The 21,835-nt window shown below is 46.5% G+C and overlaps 1 protein-coding gene across 1 annotated transcript in view; it reads right to left on the minus strand.

The window, feature by feature from the left end:
* The window catches only part of KLF17 (Kruppel like factor 17), an 18,624-nt gene extending 9,610 nt beyond the window's left edge, over positions 1 to 9,014 (minus strand). Inside the window, exon 1 of the mRNA XM_006098204.3 lies at positions 8,874 to 9,014. Coding sequence (XP_006098266.1) covers positions 8,874 to 9,014 — 141 coding nt within the window. The remainder of the gene's footprint in view (positions 1 to 8,873) is intronic.
* Positions 9,015 to 21,835: the final 12,821 nt, after the last annotated feature.

The raw sequence follows: 21,835 nt of genomic DNA on the forward strand, positions 1-21,835 counted from the left end.
TGTCCACGTGGTGCGGGAGCGCCGGCCACGGGTTCGCTTCCTTCATCTCCCGCCTGGGATCCCGCGCGTCGGGGGCTGTGTGCGAGTCCGGGACACGTTCGGTGCTGAGGTGAGCCGCGCTGCTCGGCGTTTGCAGGTCGCGTGTCGCGCACCTTCACGCCACAATCGCCGCGCTCCCATTTCTACCTCCCGCCGCGCGGGGCGGGGCCGGGGCCGCACCCACCCACCCACCCACCCACCTGCGGGCCCGCCCCACCCCTCGGGCCGCCCGCGCGGGCGGCTGCGGCCACCACACCCTGCCCCACACATTCCCCACCCACCCTTCAGTCTGAGCCTCTCTGCTCGGCCCAAGTGGGGTTGAGGGCACTGCGGTTTCAGACCCCGGCCCGGCCTTCTTGGCCTCGGGACGGGCAGGAGGCAGGAGACAGTGGCAGGTGGGGCTGTGGGGCTTCTGCAGACAGGGGAGCCCCCACCACCCACCCAGGTTAGGGCTCTTGACATAAGCTCCTGGCTCTTCTCCGCCAGGTGCTGCTGTCCCCGCTGCGCACAAACCAAAGCTGGGAGCTCCAGGCTGCAGGGAATGCCTTTAGTCTGCCAGAGGCATGCAGTACCTACCACGTGTCCGGCCCTGTGTTTGGGAACTAGGGACACAGGGGCCAACAAGACGGAAGGAAAGTTCTTGCTCTCAAGGAAGTTTCATCCTCAATGTGCAAACAAGAAATGAATATAACAAAGTCAGTAATATAATTGTTCGATGGTGGCGAGTGCTATGGAGAAAAGATAGTAGAGCAATGTGAGCTGAGAACGAGCCAAAGTAGCTCTCCAAGAAAAAGATGGCGTTGCTTAGTGGGCGCTGATGATGGCGAACAGAGAATGTCTTAGGATTAAATGGGACAGACGTGGTAATGGATTCGAGTGGGAAAGGGCTGGGAGGAAAGAGGAATCAAAGACGATTCATAGGTTTTTGGCTTGAGCAACTGAGTGGTGACCGCGCCACTTGTTATGGAAAAACGGGAAGCAGAGCAATTGTTTAGAATTGACACTAACAAGATTATTTTAGAGAGGAGGAGTTACCACAGGCATTATTTCACACTTCCGGCCCACAGGAATAGTAAAAAGCAGATCAACTTTTAGTTGGGTATTATTTTTAAGCTCTCGACAGATATGCACTCCCTTTCAGCCTGCACCTGGGACAGACTGCTGCTCTTCCATTTCTCCCATCTACTATTATTTTATTTTATTTTATTTTATTTGTATTGTTCTTATTTTTTTGTTGTAATTTTTTTTTTTTTTTTTTTGCCATTTTTATCAAAAATATGCCTGGGCGTGTGTGGCCAAGTATTAGCCTTGTGATTTCTTATCTATTAATTCTATACATAGATAATCCATGTATTCCATTAAGCCCCCTCACCCCAGGCAGGACCAGATATAGCCAGCCTCACCCTTCAGCTTTTTTTAAAAAAATATAATTTTATTAATTTCAGGAAGGAAGGGAGAGGGGGAGAGAGATAGAAACATCAATGAGAGAGAATCATTGATCGGTGCCTCCTGCACGCCCCCTGTTGGGGATTGAGCCCACAACCTTTCAGTTCACAGGCCGGCGCTCTACTTACTGTGCCAAAGCAGCTAGGGCACCTTCAGCTTTTTTATCTAGAGCCTACTTTTATGGTGGACATCTGGAACCCCAGGGCTCCTGTCTCCTGCCCCAACCTAAAACTATTCCCCATTATCTGCTGACCCTCCTACAGAAGCATGCTGGGGCCTGGGAATGACTCGGGGACAGACATGTCCCCTTGTTCTCCCTGTCACCCTCCCAGAACCTGGGTCATTCTGGACTCTAGTCCTGGGTCAGTGAGCTGCCCATCCACCTACTGCTCCCAAGGAAGGAGGGGGGTCTCGAGAAACTCCAATCTGTAGCCAGTCAGAAGCACAGGTAACAACCTGGGCTTGCTACTGGCCTCTGAAGTGGGGGGCAGGGGCGTCTTGCAGACTGATCTCTTAACCTGTGGACTCCGACGCTGTTTCCAGGTAGACAGTGTCTGAATTGAGTTACATTGTAGGACACCATGCTTGTGTCCATGAAGTGCTTGTTGGTGTGGGGAAGACTTCCCCCTCCCCGACATACACATCAGACACATTGGAATGGGGTCCAAGAACAAGAGTTCGATAAAATGTTTGCTCATGATAGATGGTTCTTAATGTCTTACCTCCCCATTCTCTCTCTGAAGGGGAAACTAGTTACTTCGGTAAAAATTTTAATGAGGTGACTGAGGCTGGACCAGGAGCAACTGTGGCAGAGGAGTATATTGTGTATCAGAACGTTCACATCAACTATTCTCTTCATGAGAAAACAAAAGCCAATCTTAAAAATCAAACTAAAATGTATGGTTGTATTAGACCCTACACAGTGAAATCAGGAAACAGACATGTTCATTATGAAGGCAACTTTTCAGGTCAGTCTAAGGATTAAACCTGGTTTGATTACATGGACTTGGGTTTTGTATAAAATTGCTTTTGTGCTAGTAGTGTCTATGAGAAAGGGGTTTTGTTTTGCTTAACCCATTTAAAATGTTAGAAGTCCTGCTGCTTTGTTTGCTGGGAGTTTGGACAATACTGGATTTATGTAAGCTCTAGTTAGTATCTATAAACCAATCAGAACAAATCTACTTTCATTTGAGTTTTCATAATCTAATTTGAGGGGTTTTTTGTTTGTTTTTAATCCTCCCCTGAGGATATTTTTCCACTGATTTTTAGAAAGAGGGAAACACAGAGAGAAATATCGATGTGAGAGAAACACATCAATTGTTTGCCTCCAGCCTGAGCCGGGCCAGGGCCAGCGGGGAGGAGGAGCCTGCAATGGAGGTAGGTGCCCTTGACCAGGTACGTGCCCTTGACCAAATCCAACCTGGGACCCTTTGTGTCCGCAGGCTGAAGTTCTATCCACTGAACCAAACCAGCTACAGCCATAATCTAATTTGTCAGTACCCTTAGGAGGTAGATTCCACATTTGCACAATGAAATTTAAGGCTTTACTCATTTATAGGCTTACAGATGCCCAGAATTCACAGCTTCAGCTTTACAACTTCAGTCACTACTCAGAGTGGACGCAGAACCACAAACACTCTGGACACAGAACCAGACCAGATCTCAAGGGGCTCTTCTCCTTTCCACCGGGCACAAAATATTTTAGTGATTCGATCTCTTAAATCAATGATCAGAGGAACAAAAAGAACTAACAAACCAGATTCTCTGTTGCCTCTCACCCTACAGAGAGACCTTACCTTCCACCCAGCAGAGATCAGCAATGATCAAACCATAACACCAGCTCCTGACCGTTGCTGCTTCCCAGGGGGAAAACGCATTGACCTGCATAAATTAGACTCTGTATACACAGACTGCCCTCTTAGCAGTCAGTCTAGACTGGCCACGTGGTCTCACACCCTCTTGTAAAGGAGGATTTTCCACCTCCTGAAAGGGCAAACCCCAGTTCTTCCCTAGTATGTCTTTATTCCCTGTGTCTCCTTTACTTTCACACAGAACACTTCACTTTCCCACCAAGCAATCTCCAACGCTAGCTGGGTGTCCTACAATTTAACTCAATTCTGACACTGTCTACACAGCATCAGATTCTGCAGGTGGAGGACTCCACCTTACAAGACTGCCCCCCACTTCAGACTCCAGTTGCAAGCCCAGTTGTCACCAGTGCTTCTGTCCTACCTGCTATAGTGGGAGGTTCCAACAACCCCTTCCTTGGGTCTGGTTATTTACTAGAGTGGCTCACAGAACTCAGGGAAACATTTTACTTACTAGATCACTGGTTTATTATAAATGGGTACAACTTAGAAACAGCAGGATGTAAAAGATTCACAGGTTAAGGTATGGGTAAGGGGGCAGAGCTTCTACACTCTCCAAGTGCACCACTCATCCTCAATCTCCACATGTCCACCAACCTGTGAGCTCTCTGAACCCTGTCCTTTTCAGTTTTTATGGAGCTTCATTACACAGGTATGATTGACTAAATCATTGGCCATCGGAGATTGATTCAACCTCCTGCCCCTCTCCTCTCTCTGGATGTCAGGGGTATGGGACTGAAAATTTCAACCCTAATCACATGGTCAGTTCTCTGGGCACAGACCCAGGAATCCCAAATCACCTCATTAACACAATAGACACTTTCTATTTCCATCACTTAGGAAATTCCAAGGGTTTTCAGAGCTCTGTGCCAGAAACCTGGACAAAGATTTTATATATATATACTAGAGGCCCAGTGCACGAATTCGTGCACGAGTGGGGTCCCTTGGTATGGCCTGTGGGGATTGGGCTGAAACCGGCAGTCCAATGCTGCCTGCCGCTCCTGCCTGCTGCTCCCACTCATCCTGGCCCGCTGAGTCTGCAGTGGGCTCGCGCCTAGTCAGTCCTGATCTGGAGAGGCTCGGCAGCCTGTCCTGAGGGGAGTGTCAGCCCTCTGGGCGGGTGGTAGAACGCCCTTGTCGGCCCAGGATCTGGATCCTTTCTGCTAACATTCACACTGGTTGTCGGTTGTCGGAAGCCGTCTGATGGCCGCTTTTATATCGTTTCTTCCTTGTGGAGCGTCTAGGGAGGGGAAGCAGGCCCGGTGCCGGAGGCTGACTTCCAGGAGGCTGGTGGTGCTGTTGGGATCTTGCCGGCAGCGCGGTCCATTGGTGCCTGGCCCATTCTCCAGAGATTGGACCTGCAGAACTACTGAGGGAGTGAGTGGCTGCTGCCTGGCTGGTGGGCCACTACAGTCGGTCAGCTAAGCTGTGGGAGCACACTGACCACCAGGCCCCCTGGTCGTCAGTGCGCATCATAACAACCAGTCTGCCAGTTGGTCACTTAGGCATATATATATATATATATTTCTTATTATAAATCATAACATCACAATAGAGCACTGGCAGAGTAAATTAAGCTCAACTATTATTCCTGGTGGCCACTGGCCTACAGGCAACTCCAAATCATCGAGTATGGGCTGCTCCATTGCAGCCTCTTGTTACCCTCCATCTCTCCAATATCCTCTCTTCCTGCTCAACCAGTCACAGAAAGCAGACCAAACCCACTGCATTTTTTGTGTGATACCGCTAAGTGCTATTATGCTGTGAGTGCAGCTGTCATTATTTAAAAATTGGTTAGTGTCTTTTAAAAAAAAGGAGGGTGGATGACATGCCAGTCTCCTTATGATTACCTACAACATCACTACAAGTGATTCTCTTACACCTGCTCTCAGGCAGGGCTATGAGATCTCCTCCTCCTCCACCACGGGAAGGTGAAAGAAGAGCCAGGGCTCTCCTCCCTTCCTCAAAGACGCGTCAAAGACTCACATGCGTCTGACTTACCTGCTACAGAAGCATGTTTCCCTCTCTCCTTTCTTTTCTTCTGCTTATGTGGAGATGGGGAGTTTGGGATGATGGTTAGGGACAGCAGAGCTAGTGGGTTAACTCAAGTCCTTAAAGGGGTGACTAGCCTTTAATTATTGCAGGGGCTTTTTAGAATCTGGAGTACTTGATGCTTTGTTCTCAACTTTGGTCCTACTGGGCACTCTGGAATAAGAGAAAAGTCCCTTTCAACATCCTTTTATAACCATTGCCATTGAATTGCTCTCTCCTCCAGGTATAGATGTGAGTAGTTTTTCTCAGTATGAACTGAGAGTCAGAACAAGGTATGCTCTCCGAGGAACATCATGAGTGGTGGTGGGGGGGCGGGGGTGTCTTTATTGACTCTGTTGGAGTGTGTTCCTTGTATAAACTGAATTATAAAATCTTCTAGGAGAATGTTCCCAAATGCTTGTAGCCTTAGGCAGTTTCCCAACTTATTAAGGGCACTCCTTCCAGTTCTTGCTACACTTCTTGAAGGAGACTGGCTCCAGAATTTAGAGAATAAAGGAAAGTAGAGGTCTAAGGTGAGAAGGTGCCCAGAGCCGGCTGGACCTCTTGGACAGTGGGTAGGTATGGACTTCCTTTATCTAAACCCACACTTTTCCATTGGCCAGTCCCTACACTATACCGCATTGTCTTAATTACAATGGGTTTGTAATAAATACTGCTCCCTGGCAGTGTCGGTCCATTAGACAGGACAAGGGTCTCAAGGTCTAGGCCAGTGGTTCTCAACCTTCCTAATGCCGCGACCCTTTAATACAGTTCCTCATGTTGTGGTGACCCCTCAACCATAAAATTATTTTCGTTGCTACTTCATAACTGTAATTTTGCTACTGTTATGAATCGTAATGTAAATATCTGATATGCAGGATGTATTTTCATTGTTACAAATTGAACACGATTAAAGCATGGTGATTAATCACAAAAACAATATATAATTATATATGTGTTTTTTTTTAATATATTTTTTTATTGACTTTTTACAGAGAGAAAGGGAGAGAGATAGAGAGTTAGAAACATCGATGAGAGAGAAACATCACCACGGTACATGCCCTTGACCGGAATCGAACCTGGGACCCTTCAGTCCGCAGGCCGACGCTCTATCCACTGAGCCAAACCGGTTTCGGCTATATATGTGTTTTCTGATGGTCTTAGGCGACCCCTGTGAAAGGGTCGTCCGACCCCCAAAGGGGTCACGACCCACAGGTTGAGAACCGCTGGTCTAGGCCATCCTTACGAAACGCTATTCTTGCTAAATGTTAACTTGTAGCCCAGTATTTTACAGAACAGTTGTAAACAGGATGAGTTTGACAAAGACTCAACCTGATAAATGCAGCCAACTGCAAAGAAGAAATCAATGTGTAATTGACCAAATAGTGTTATAAGCACTGGCTAAGCCTCCCTTCTGGGAGACAGAGCTTTGGATATGCGTCCCCTGTCTCCTTTCCTTGCTGTAGGAAATAAAAGTGCTTTGTGACAACCGTGGATCTGTTCTTGAATAGAGCACCCCAAGCAGTGAACCCATTGGTCAAGTGTGCACTCAGCTCAGAGCTCAAATCCTCACCTTTAGTAGTGAAACTCCCACACTAAAGGATTTTGTGTGTGATATTGCTAAGTGCTATTACGCTGTGAGTGCAGCTGTCATTATTTAAAAATTGGTAGGTGTCTTTAAAAAAAAAATACTGATGACGCCACAAAGGAAACTAAAAAAACAAACAAAAACCCCAAACACCTGACCGGGGACGAACCTGTAACTTTGGTGTATCAGAATGATGCTCTAACCAACTGAGCTACCCCGCCAGGGCCCACACTTTCTTCATTCTGGAACCTAGGCAGGTAAAGCAGCCCGTATCTAGGACATCCTACTCATGTCGAGGAGGCAGAACCACAGAATGACTCCTAAAGCTTCGGTCACTTTTACTCACATTTTATTGGCTACAGCAAGTCTTTTGATCAAGCCCGATGGCCACGGAGAGTAGAAGTATAGTCCTCTCATAGGATGGGGCAACAAACAATTGAAAGCAATGACATGGCATACTAATATGTTTAAGATTTCTGTATCTACGTTTAGGGGAGAGATTGGCCTATAATTTTCCTTCCTCAAGCATTTGTCAGTTCTCATCATAAGAAAAAAAAACTTGGTAACTATGTATGGTGAAGGATGTTAACTAGGCTTATTGTGGTGATCACTTTGCAATATATGCAAACATGGACTCACTATGTTGTATACCTGAAACTAATTATAATGTTATATGTCACTTATACCTAAAAAACAAACAAAGAAAAAAAACCACCTGGCTGGTGTGGCTCAGTGATAGAGCATCGACCCATGAACCAGGAGGTCACGGTTTGATTCTGGGTCAGAGAACATGCCTAGGTTATGGGCTCGATCCCCAGTGGGGGGCGTGCAGGAGGCAGCCAATCAATGATTCTCTCTCATCATTGATGTTTCTATCTTTCTCTCCCTCTCCCTTCCTCTCTCTGAAATCAATAAAAATACATTAAAAAAAAAAACAACAACAACAGGAAAAGATACCAGATCTCTCTCTCTCCCTTTCCCTCTTCCTCTTTCTCTGTCCATGCACGTAGGAGAGGCCATGTGAGGACACAGAAAGAAGGCAATCGTGGGCAAGCCAGGAAAAGAAGCTTGACCAGAAATCAACCCTGCTGGCACTTTGATCTTGGACTTCCAACCTCCAGAACTCTGAGAAAATAAATATCTGTTGTTCAAGTCACCCAAACTGTAGTATTTTTTTCTGGCAATCCGAGCTGACTAATACATTTTCTTACCCAGTTCTATCATAACCAACCATTGCAAACACTTTCAACTCCCTTGGCCAGATCTCAACTTGTATTACTTGCTTGGCAAAACCCAAACCTTGTTGAAATCCAATTCTCCCAGCTACTCCATGCCTGCATCAGTGCTGGCAAATATGGCTGAAGAGAAGTGACCATGTTGGCTGGACTACTTTAAATGCATGACCACTTATCTCCAGTGGGCACTTAGCTTCCTAGCAATTATTCTGCATTCTTCTAGTCCATTAACTCGCTTAGTTAATTGCTTCACATCTCCCCCCTTTTCATACAGGTTCCATCCTAACTCCCTGCTGCTGACCTTGCTTCTTATTCCTCTAATAGATGCCACAAGGAGAGAGTTGCCATAGCTCCCGCTATCAATTCCACCAATCTACCAGCATTTACCCACCAGCCCTCTGCCTTCTCTCCTGGGCTGTCTGTGCCCTCATTTTGCTCCAGCAATTTCTCTAACTCTCTAATGGATAGTTGCCACCAGCATTAAGAAATGCTGTATTATCTCCGAACACCCCTCCCACCCAAGAAAAAAAATAGAAAACAATAAGGCAAAGAGTTCCCTTTACCCTATTTCCCCTTCTAGCTATTGTACTATTTCTCTGCTTTATTTATTACTAGAGGCCTGGCCGGTGATCAGGGCCGATCTGTGGGGCTCCTGCTCGCACCCACCTTGGCCTGGTGCTGCCTGTTCACTGGCCCCGCTCCCCGCAACTGCCACTGGTCACTGTCTGTGGGGTGACCAGCAGGGCGATCGGGGCCTCTGCTCACATCCACCTTGGCCTGACACTGCCCGCTCACCTGCTCCACCATCCCGCTGCGGTCCTGCTCTCGTTGGTCCTGCTCTTGTCAGGGCCAATCGGGGCTGGCAGCACCTCCACTGCCACCCACTGGCAGCACCACGTTGCCAATGCCCGCTATGTTCTGCACTGCCCCCTGGTGGTCAGTGCATGTCTAACTCCTGGTCGATCAAATTCCCTCCCATGGGGACAATTTGCATATTAGACTTTCATTATATAGACTAGGGGCCCGGTGAACGAAATCTGTGCAGGGGGGGAGGGGGAGTGGGTCCTTCAGCCCAACCTGCACCCTCTCCAATCTGGGAACCCTCAGGGGACCCCTCTCCAAACCGGGAATTTCTGTCTGTTTTTGCAATCATATGAGCGAATTGTCTGAGACCCCAACCCAGTTTGGTTTGGTGCTCACAGAATAATAGAGGTCTTTTTTTTTCTTTGCTCCATTGGTGGAGATTTCCTAGAAGTTGCAGGATATCTTCCTTTTAATTTTTCCTTGACACTCTGACTTTATTTATGTCTCTCACCTTTGCTTTCCCTCCATCCCCCACCCGCAACAGTAACTTGCTCCAGGCTCACTTTGCTCTAGTGTCTAGGACAGTGATGGCGAACCTTTTGAGCTTGGCGTGTCAGCATTTTGAAAAACCCTAACTTAACTCTGGTGCCGTGTCACATATAGAAATTTTTTGATATTTGCAACCATAGTAAAACAAAGATTTATATTTTTGATATTTATTTTATATATTTAAATGCCATTTAACAAAGAAAAATCAACCAAAAAAATGAGTTCGCGTGTCACCTCTGACACGCGTGTCATAAGTTTGCCATCACTGGTCTAGGAGATCCCACAATGCGTCTGCCACCAGAACTATGATTCACAGCATTCCTGGTGCTCCCCGCACTCTGGGCTTCCACCCCACAAGCTGCCTGCTCTCCCGCTCTGCCAAGCCCCCCAAGCCACCCGCTCCCCATCCACTCTCCCGCTCTGCCAAGCCGCCCGCTCTCCCATCCCACCCCTGGCTGCTCCGCACTTGTGTGCATGCGTGCTGCCCACAGGCCCACCATCTTTGTCGGGTTAATTTGCATACTCAGTCCTGATTGGCTGTGGGTGTCATGGAGGGACAGTAAATTTACATATTTGTCTATTATTAGTATAGATTTTGTTGTTGTTGTTGTTGTTAATCTTTACCTGAGGATATTTTCCCATTGATTTTTAGGGAGAGTGGAAAAGAGAGGGCTCAGACCAGAGCCTGCAACCGAGGTACGAGCCATTGACTGGAATCAAACCTGGGACATTTGGTTCACAGGCCAATGCTCTATCCACTAAGCCAAACTGGCTTGGGCATGCTATTTCTCTGTTTTAAAGCAAAATCCATCACAATAAAAGTTGTTGCTCACCATCTCCAGTTTCTCTCTCTTCTTTCTCCCTGGAAGCCACTTCAACCAGGTTTTCACCCTCCCCCCACCCAGAGCTGGCCTCTCTTTGCCCTCATCTTGCTCAGTTTACTCATCAGCAGCGCTAGACACAGTTGGTCACCCTCTTCTCCTTGAACACATTTCTTCACTTGATTTCCTGGTTATCTTTCCACCTCAGAACCAAAGGTTTTACTAGTTTCTTCTTATCTCCCATACTTCTTTTTTGTTTTATTTTGTTCTTTGATTTTAGAAAGGGAGAAGAGAGACAAAAATGTAGATTTTTTGTTCCACTTATTTTAGTTGATTCCAACCCACAACCTTGGTGTATCAGGACAATGTTCTAACCAGCTGAGCCACCCGGCCAGGGCCACACCCCCATACATCTAATAACAGGAACACACAAGACCATTGCTCTCTTTTTTCATGGAACTTAGCTGTATAGAACTTAATAATAATCTTCCCACACATACCCACATGGCTTTATTCAAAGGTCTCCTTCCCAGTGAAACCTTGCCTTGGCCACGGTATCTAAAATTGTAATCCTTCTACCACATACACACTTTCTATCCCTTTCCATGGCTTTATTTTTCTCATTAGCAATAAGTACTACCTAACATTTTATGTATATAATTTCTGTACCTTGTTTGTTGTCTGTCTTCGCCAGAAGATGTGAGCTTCATGTGGGAAGGAATGTTTGCTTCTTTAGTCACTGCTTTATCCCCAGCATCCGGAACAGTGCCTGGTATCTAGCAGGTGCTCAGAAATATTCACAGAATGAATGAACGGTAATACCAACTTGCCCATAAATACAAGTAGTTCATCTTCTACCACAAGGACATTTGTAAATATTTTTGGTTACTTCTGCCATGCAAAGAAATGTCATTCATTTTATTAGACTTGATAATTCATGTATGTTTTTAGAACAGACAAACTCAGCAAAGGTTTACACAATCACGATTAATTGAAGACTTCTAAAGAACTTCACTGCCAGGTTTAGGCAACTTTATTCTTCTGCAATGATCAGGGCCCTCAGTTTTCAGGTAAAATTGTAAAGAAAGGCTGTAAAGCCTTACTAACAGTAATGCTTTCACTCTCACATCACCCACAATTAGCTCAGTAGAGCCAAAATGATATTTCAAAGACTAAATTGGCCAAATGTGGAGACCAAAATGGCCAGGCATCTTGCTCATAATTCTCAAGAGCATGAGATATATAGCCAAAAGAAATACTGGCAGACTCATGGAACTTTCTGCTATACTTCCATCAAGTTGGCGGCCATCAACTTGGAAAACATCTATCTTACTTAATAATAGACAAATATGTAAACTGACCATACCTTCGTTACGCCCACCATTGGCTAATCAGAGTGATATGCAAATTAACCGCCAACAAAGATGGCGGTTAATTTGCATACGTAGGCTCCAAGCAGTGGAGCAAAGCCTGACGGCCCGGGGGCTGGAGCAGCGAAGGCCCCAGGGCCGATGGAGCAGTGAAAGCCTCACGGCCCAGGGTCCGCTCCAGCCAGAGCCCAGCCAGAGCAAAAGGCCTGGGTCCCGGGTGCCGGAGGAAAACCGGTGGAAAACCGGTGCCAGCAGCCAGGGGAAAGGAAGGCCTATTGCACGAATCTCTTTGTGCAACAGGCCTCTAGTATATATATAAAAGTCTAAGCGACTGTTACAACCAAACAACCAGAAAAACCCGTTGACCAATCGCTATGACATGCACTGACCTCCAGGGGGTAGACACTCAACACAGGAGCTTCCCCCTGGTGGTCTGTGTGCTCCCATGGCCAGCCAACCTTCCCTGGTCCCTCCCCCTGGCCAGCCAACCTCCCGCCGTCCCTCTCCTGTCCTTCCCTATCAGGCCTGGGCAAGAAGGCCCCAATAGGCCCTGATCGCCGGCCAGGCCTAGGCACCCCATCCATGCACGCATTTCGTGCACCAGGCCTCCAGTCTATCTATATAAAAGCCTAAATGACCATCGCAACCAAACAGACAACCGAACAGGCTGCTTGGGGCGACCAGGCCGGCAGGGGTGTTAGTGAGGGACAACCAAACGACTGAACAGCAGCCTGCAAAGATGGCGGAGCCCACAGACAATAAAGATGGAATATGCTAATTGACTGCCACGCCCTCAAAATGGCAGCGCCCACAGCCACAAGATGGCGGTGCCCAGTCCCCTCAGCCCTGCTGGAGCGGCAGGCACGCAGCAAAGCCAGGCCCACCCTGCAGGCGGGCCCAGCTGCTCCATGCACCTGCCTCCGAAGTCCCCCAGTCCTCTCAGCCCCCCAGCTGCCCAGGGCCGCCCGAGGCTCAGGTAACCAGAGCCGGCCAAGGCTTGTGCTGCTGGCAGTGGCAGCAGCAGAGGTGTGATGGGGGCGTCACCTTTCCCTGATCGCCAGTTTGCCTCCTGCCCCTGAGGGCTCCCGGACTGTGAAAGGGGGCAGGCCAGGCTGAGGGACCCCCACTCCAGTACATAAATTTTCATGCACCGGGCCTCTAGTTTATTTATTAAATGGCATTTTGCTACATTATTACAAATCATTACTGAAGTGCCCTGGCCAGTGTGGCTCAGTGTTTGAGTGTCATATCCCATGCACTGAGAGGTCGCTCATTCGATTCCTAGTCAGGGCACATGCCCAGGTTTTGGGCTTAACTCCCAGTAGGGGACCATGCAGGAGGCAGCCAATTGATGTTTCTCACATCGATGTTTCTCTCTCTCTCTCTCTCTCTCTCTCTCTCTCTCTCTCTCTCCCTTCCCCCCTCTCTCTCTCTCTCTCCCCCCCCTCCCTTCCTCTCTCTCTAAAATCAATTTTAAAAAAAAACATATTTTGCCTTAGCTGGTTTGGCTCAGTGGATAGAGCGTCAGCCTGTGGACTGAAGGATCCCGGGTTCGATTCCAATCAAGGGCACATGCCTGGGTTTCGGGCTCAATCCCCAGTGGGGGGTGGGCAGGAGGCAGCCAATCAATGATACTCTGTCATCATTGATGTTTCCATCTCTCTCTCCCTCTCCCTTCCTCTCTGAAATCAATAAAAATATATTTTTTAAATGCCATCTAAAAAAATAAAAAACAAATATTTTTTAAAAATCATTACTGAAGTGTGTCAAAACTTTCTATTCACGGGAACAAGAAGCCTAGACAATCCCCTTGGAAAAACTGAGCTAAAATCTACAAACTGAAGATTGAAAAACATGAAGATTCATCAGAGGAAAGCAGCAGCCCTGGAGCCTCACTGGAAGGGACCATCCCAGCTGGTCTTACCATCATGTGTCCTGGCCCAGGCTTCCCTCCTCAAGAAGACGTCTGCGCCATGGGCATGGCAGCTTCTTATACCTATTTCATGGACTTTTAACCTTAAGAACAACTTGGTGGATAGTTTATATTGGCTCATTATTCGCTCTCTGGATGCCAACTGATACTTATCCTAACAAAAGGGGCTGGAAGTAAGCCAGTGTGTGAGCAATATAGGAGGTTACAACTTCAACAAGAATAATTCCAGTACTAACCTCTCTTCTGCAAGAAAAACAAAACAAAAAATTAGCGATTTTCCACCCACTGAACATAAAAGAAGTCCTTGCTCAATTCTTATCTCAAAAATTTATAGACACAGTGAGTGTGCTGGTCCCCTCTCCCCTGCGAAGAGACCAAATGTTGCAATCAGCTCCACCAGGCAGTCACCACGGCATCGCCAATGTGGAATCAGTTCCCATGGGACACCCATGGTCCCAGTGTCCCCCTCGAGAAAGGCGTTCGGAGCCGGAGGACACAAAAAAGTTCTTCCTGATAGCTCCTGGAACAGGACCAATAAAACCTTCCGAATGCGTCCCGTCTCCAGTGTAATTTCCAATGCTCCCATACTCTTTCCACAAATAGCTGTCACCATTAAAGGGTTTTAATGTTTCATTCAAAATGGATTAGTTCCTGTGGCCAGTAGCCAATGTAATTATAATGAATGTTGTATTAATTCTTACGATATTTCCCTGAATTCAATACATCACTCTATCTTAATCTTCCGCTATTCAGTTGCTCAATTGCCCAATTAGATTGTTGGTGATCATTTATGGGGACTTATTTCATCTGTGGTACATGAGCTTACTTTTGGCACCAAGGAATCGGTCTGGCGTATGTAATTATGGGGATATTATCCGGTTCTGCACCACTTCCAGTCTCTCCCCCAAGCAAAATTATAGAATCTCGGAGAAATAACTGAAACGGAAAGGCTTTGGACATTAACTTTCCCAATATATGGCATCGCCAGGTCCATTAAGAAAAATTATCTAACATTTTAGAATAAGTTGGTAATGTCACATATAGTAACACTCTAGAAGATATTACAACAAAAAGACTTCTAGTATGGCTCACTTGAGTATTTTAAAAAGCCCTTCTACTTAAGAACATACTAATACTGCCTGGCCGGTGTGCCTCAGTGGTTGCATCGTCCACACACCAAGAGATCACCTGTTCGATTCCCGGTGAGGGCACATGCAGGGTTATGGCTTGATCCCCAATAGGGGGCGTGCAGGAGGCAGCCAATCAATGATTCTCTCTCATCATTGATGTTTCTATCTCTCTCCCTCTTCCTTCCTCTCTAAAGAAAATAAAATATATACAAATATTTTTTTAAAACATACTAACACTGAATAAATTTCAATAAATACATACTCATACACTTTGCTGGAACTTCAAGACACTATGGAACATCTCCAGGAGCCTAAAACAGATTCAAAGAGGTGAAATTAGTGATATACCAACATGGAAGTTCGGCTATCCTGGGGAAATTGCCAAAACCAGAACCTTGGAGTTTTGGGGTTAAATAGACATTATGGGAAATGAAGGCAAGTCTTGGGCCTATACAAATTAGAGTGATAAGAAAATCCACATCCTATCTGTCTTGGTTTTGAGTCTGAGTGAAAATAATAATAATAATAATAGGCTCCCCAGAGAAGTTTTAACCATGAACCTGCCCTCTCAGGATTCAGGGGTTCAAATTTATATAATCTTATATAATCTTAACCTTACAGATTGTTTAGCCAAATATTAACAAACAATAAAAAAAAAGAAAATATGAGGAAATAGACCGCCATAAGATGGATTCAACAGAAACAACAAAAAAGATTTAGAGTTTAACCTTTAAAAAGCAATCAGTGTGATCCATCATAGATTAAAGAAGAAAATACAAAATAATCTCATTAAAAGAAGAAAAAAGGCATTAGATAAAAATCCAACATTACTGTGAAAAAAATTAAATGGTGGAAGGATATGCTTTACAAAGATTTATTATAAAATATAATAATTAAGACCTGAAGGCATTAGTGCAGCCACAGAAAAATGAGATAAAATATTAATCCAGAAACAAACTCAAGCCCATTTGGACTGTTGATATATGACAGAGCTGTCATGAGAGCAATGGGGTAAGTGGTGCTGAGACGATTGGCTATCTGTATGGGAAAAGTGAGCTTGGACTCCTATATATATCTCATACCATCTACAAAATCATTTCCAGGTAGATTACATGCTTAGGGTGCTGTCAGGCAAAAGAAACCATGCCAGTAATTTGAACTGGGAAAATTTAACACAAAGAATTACTAACTGACTCAGTGGACAGAGCATCGGCCTGCGGACTGAAGGGTCCCAGGTTCGATTCCGGTCAAGGTCACATGCCTGGGTTGCAGGCTCAATCCCCAGTAGGGGGCGTGCAGGAGGCAGCTGATCAAAGATTCTCTCTCATCATTGATGTTTCTGTCTCTCCCTCTCCCTTTCTCTCTGAAATCAATAAAATTATTATATTTTTTTAAAAAGCTAATTCCTGAAGTATACATACATTATTGCCAGAAGCTGGTCCATCCTTGCTGCTTGACACAGTCGCTGCAGGGAAGAAACATCTGCACAGCATATGTTTCAAGGGACCTGGCGTATATGGCATACTGTTCTTAATATGTTTGCTCCCCCTCTTAGCACTTTGTGTTTTAAAAAAGACCACCTCCCCGAGAAAGGTTGTTTCCCCAGGTGAGGATTTTTTCCCTGGAGTTAGGGATTAACAGGACTAAGGAAGAGAATAAATCAGTGAAACCCCCTAGTATTACAGAAATACCATGTACTACTTATGAAGAACTTGGACTAAGACTGTTGGCAATAAATTTGGGACTTGTTGGGCCCACATCCCCAGGGGTCTACCCACCAGGGAAAGCACCAAAGCCTATACCACTGGAGACCCACCGACACAGGGCAGTCCCAGGGAAGGCAAGCAGCGAGGCTGGGAGGACATAACCTTTACCGGGTAGGATAATCTCCTTCAGTCACTTCCTTGTAGTATCAGTAGAGCAGTGACCTTGGAATAGCCCTTATAATGGAACACAGAGATTAACCTAGACAGGATTAAACTCAACAGAACTAGATTAACAAACGCTCTAACCTTTGGAATAGAATGGATAGGATTAAAATCAACTGGTATAAATACAGATGTAACAGGACAATAAAGACAGAACCTCGCTGAAGAACCTGGCTAGAGAACCTGGCTAGGCTGCTGATCAACTGAACGCTGTCTTAGTGTCACTCCTTCGCTGACTCCATCCACACCTTTGGGAACCCCTGGACCTGTTGGGGTTGGACCCCAACAGGGAATGAGAAAGTGATGTGGATGGAGAGGGACACTGCATTTTTTTAAATGGGCTAAGCCCTCCACTTTTTAAAAACATGTGTTTTTATTGCTTTTAGAGAGAGAGGAAGGGAGAGGGAGAGAAAGAATAGAAACATCAATAATGAGAATCATCGACTGGCGGCCTCCTGCATGCCCCCTACTGGGAATTAAACCCAAAACTCAGGCATATGCCTTGATGGGGAATCAAACCATGACCTCCTGGTTCATGGGTCAACATTCAATCCCAGAGCCACAGGCAAAACACTGCATGTTGATGGCAAGAGAATGGAATGGGAGAGAGTAGAACAGAGACAGTATTTGAAACAGGGATGAGTCTAGCCATAATGATGGGATCAAGATAAGGAGATAGAATGTGGGGGGGGGGTTAAGATGAGGGACAAAGGAGATAAGACGTAGATAAGATGGGATAGATGCACATAGGATAAGGATAGTATATGGGGGATGGTGTAGGATCATGAGAATACCAATGGAGATAAGACTGAATATTTTCTTGAATGAAAAGGGAAGTAGAATGGGCTATAGAAGAATGTAATAAAAATAAGAATGGAATGAGATGGAGTGTGTTATAATGGGCAGGGGGAAAGATTCACTTGTTCCTTCATTCCCAAATATTTACTGAGCAGACACAGGGGTGAAAAAGAGCAAGTCTCTCCTTGCATAGAATTTATATTCTAATGATGAAGGCAGAAAATAAGCAAATCTGTTATATAATGTTGCCATAAGAAAGGCTACAGGAGAAAATGACAGAGAGTGATGGGTCGCTCCATTCTGGAAGGGTGGTCAGGAAAGGTCTCTCCAAAGAGCAGACACAGGAGGGAGTGAAGGGAGAGAGGAGGTCACCTGAATCGCTTAGAAGAGCTTCTGTCTCAGGCAACCTCTCTGCTCGGGGAATAGGTCCCTTCCTCTCCTAACCCCTCAAAGATTCTGGTCTTCGAATATTTCTTCTCTTGCCTCATCAGTCTTTTCCTCTCTACTGGATTAATCCCATAAACATACAGAAATAGTCTGCTGTTATTTATCCCATCTTATAAACAAACAAACAAACCTTTCATGGCTCTAACTCGTCCTCCAGCTAGCATCTACTTTACTGCACCTTTTTACAGAAAAATTCCTCAGAATTGTCTAGCCACCTAACTCCAATGCCTCTCTGTCCGTTCTCTTTGGAATACTCCCATGAGCTTTTGCTCATCCCATTTTCTAAACTGCTCTGGTCAACATCACCAATGACCTTCCTGTTATTAAATCCAGTGGCCAATTCTCAGACCTCAGTTTACTTGGCCTTTGACACAGTTGACCACTTCCTCCTCCATCAAATCTCTTTTCCACGAAGCTTCCAGGATGCTGCATTTTCCTGCATTTATTCTGCTTTTCCTCCTACATCACTGTCTTTTTCTTCTGTGGCTCATCTCTCCTGCCCCTTCATATGGGAAGGTCGTGGGCCTCTTCTGTTTTCTATCTACCCTTATATCCTTGGTGGTCTCATCCAGTCTTCTGGCTTTAAATTCCACCTTCACACATAATTCACAGCTCACGTCAGTCCCCTGAATCCAGACTCATACACCCAACTGGATTCCTAACAGGCATTTCTATGAGCACATCCAAAACTGAATTCCTTACCGTCCCACCCAAACCCACTGTCTTCCCAACTCTGTTAGCAGAACTCATTCTTTCTAGTTACTCAGGCAAAAACAAACAAAAAAATAACAACACCCACACAGTGGGAGTAATCTTGGGCCCCCACTTCCAAGTCTATCAACAAGTCCTGTTGTATCTGCCTTCAAAAGTATGGTCAGAATGTCTCCAGTTCTTACCACATCCATCATCATCACCTAAATCCAAGTCACCGTATCTCTGGCCTGGCTCTTATTGTCCCAGAGAAGGAGGAGGAGAGGGAAAGGGCAGTCCAAGCAGCAGAGGGGAGGAAGCTGTGATGGGGCAGAGGACCAGTTCCGGGCAGTTACACAGGATTGGAGCTGAGAGTGGGTGGCAAACAGTGGGGAGAACTAATGCTGAGGAGGTGTCAGGAGCCAGAGTGTGGAAAGCCTGAAATGCCACCTTAAGGAGCTGGGTTTATCCTGAACCAATGAGGAGTCATTGAAACCTGCAAAGACTGGCGTCAGCATGGAAAGTGGGTTGAGCAAGTAGAGATGGGGGGACCAATTCGGAGGCAACTGCAGTTGAGTAAGTGGTAGATGATGAGTTGGACTAGGGTGCTGACCATGACAATAAAGAGAAGAAATAGGCAAATTAAAAATATTTAGGAGATAGAGTCAGCAGGATCTGGTAGTTGATGGGATGTGGGAGAGAAAGGTTTTGAGCTTGGGGGCTGAATGGATGATGATGTTACTCACGGGGACGGGGAATGCTAGGAAGGAAGGTTTTGCAGAGGAGATGGGAAATCGAGTCCAGACTCAGTGACTTTAGCTAAGGGTCTCCGGGAGCACAGGCTTGCGCTTCCAAGGTGCACGGAAAGGCCCATGTATGCTCCCCAGCCTGTGCCGTCCTCCATACACCCTCCCTCAATCCTGACCTGGTCCCAGATGGCTAAGGAGCTGTGGCTGAGTTAGGGAGAGATTTCGGGGTGTAATCTAAGTACAAATGGTACCTGAAACCATAGAGGTGGAGGAGCTAGCCCAGGAGAGAAGTAGAGGGACAGAGGAGAAGGCCTAGTTCAGCTCAGAACCCTGAGGAATACGTACATTTCAGGAGGGAAGAAGGACCCAGAGAGAGTCAGGAAGGGAGGGGTTAAGAAGTAGAGAGAAACCAGGAGAGCAGCGGTCACAGAACCCACGGGAGAGCTGTTCAGGCTGGAAGTGACTTCTCTGACATGCCCATCAGGGTTATCACTGGGGAAGGTCCTTGGTGGCTTTGGCAGAAGCAGTTAGTAACTCAATGGTGAATGAAGCCACACAGGTTGAAGAGTGAGGGGGGAGGAAGAGCTCTGGCTACAGGGCTGATTAACACCTTGAAAAGGTTTGGGTTCTCATGGTTCCTATATATCAGTGGTTCTCAATCTTCTGGCCCTTTAAATACAGTTCCTCATGTTGTGACCCAACCATAAAATTATTTTCGTTGCTACTTCATAACTGTAATGTTGCTACTGTTATGAATGGTAATGTAAATATCTGATATGCAGGATGGTCTTAGGCGACCCCTGTGAAAGGGTCGTTCGACTGCCAAGGGGGTCTCGACCCACAGGTTGAGAACCGCTGCTGTATATGATACAAGATACATTTTTTATTTTCAAAATAACATCAAACTTACATGTATGCTAAAATTCCAAGAAGCTCTTTCTACATTATTTTAAATGCAAAGTAGTTTATTGCCCCTTTTCATTGAAAATGATTCCTGCTTTTCTCGTGTTATTCATTGAGCGGCTCCTCTGTGGACAGGCTTGGTTTGTCCGTGTGCTAACGCAACAGGGCCTGGCTCTGCTGGAGGCCCCGGAGAAGGGAGAAGGGAGAAGGGAGAAGGGAGAGAGGGAGAGCATGGGGCAGGATACTTGGTGGAGGGAGATTTGGGAACTTTTATTTTTAATATATTTTTATTGATTTCGAGAGGGAGAGAAACATCAATGATGAGAGAATCATTGATTGGCTGCCTCCTGCACGCCCCCCACTGGAGATTGAGCCTGCAACCTGGGTATGTGCCCAACCAGAACCTCCTGATTCATAGGTTGACGCTCAACCACTGAGCAATGCCGGCCGGGGCGTTATTTATTTATTTTCTTAATGAAGGAGGTTTTGCGTTTTGCAGGCTGTAGATAGAAACCCGTAGACGTGGAAGCTAAAAATGCAAGTGAGAAGGACTAATCAACAAAACAAGAGGGTTGAGGGTTGAGTGTCCCGAGCACAGGAGGGATGTGCTAAGGAGTCAGAGGCACCCCCTGACCACAGGGGCCACAGCTGTGAGGGACGATGGGACACTGGGTATGACGGAAGGGACGGGCATTGGCTGCAGCCAGGGCAGGAGCAAAGACTGGGCAAGGCCAGGAAAAGAAAAAGGGGGCAGTTGGCACCTTTGGGCTTGGAACATGGTGTCTTGACTCACCCAAGCTGCCAGTGGCAAAAACAGACACAGCCTGACTCCCTGATTCTCTCTCATCATTGATGTTTCTATCTCTCTCCCTCTCCCTTCCTCTCTGAAGTCAATAAAAATATATTTAAAAAACAAAAACAAAAAACAGACACAGCCTTTGCTTCGGCTCCCCCAAGACAAGGGCTCAGGGGAGAAGGAGAGACCACCAGCCCAGACAGAGCCTGCTGAGCCTCCTCTGGCCAAGGCCCCTCCTGGGAAGCTCTCTCTCCTGCTGAGGCCTATCCATCAGCTGGAAGGAAGGAGGAACTGGAACGTCCTGAAATGTCTCCCTCCCAGGCCTGTCTCAGCCTTGGCCACCAGGGTGTGCCGGCTCAGACTTGCTGTGGGAGAGCTCATTGAGATGGTGCTGGAGGGGGCGCTGGCCGGGGAGGAGGGCACGCTGCTGGGGAAGGGGCGATGTGTGCAGAAGGCACAGGCCAGGCCGCTGTTGGTGATGTCACAGGGGTGACCCCAGAAAGTCTAGGTAGAATGGCAGAGGGTGGCGATTGTGCTGAAAAGAGAAGTGGACCAGGGGACACACTATTTTTACTCAGATTAACTGTTTCTCAGATGGCAGGGTGAGAATGAGGAGGTGTATGGCATGTCTAAAGCCCTCCACAAGGCTCCCTTTGGTGCCACCAGAGAAAACAATTTCAGAACCCAGGGTTCCGGCCCTGGAGAATCAT

This window comes from Myotis lucifugus, unplaced genomic scaffold (genome assembly GCF_000147115.1).
Source record: "Myotis lucifugus unplaced genomic scaffold, Myoluc2.0 scaffold_222, whole genome shotgun sequence".
Lineage (NCBI taxonomy): Eukaryota > Metazoa > Chordata > Mammalia > Chiroptera > Vespertilionidae > Myotis > Myotis lucifugus.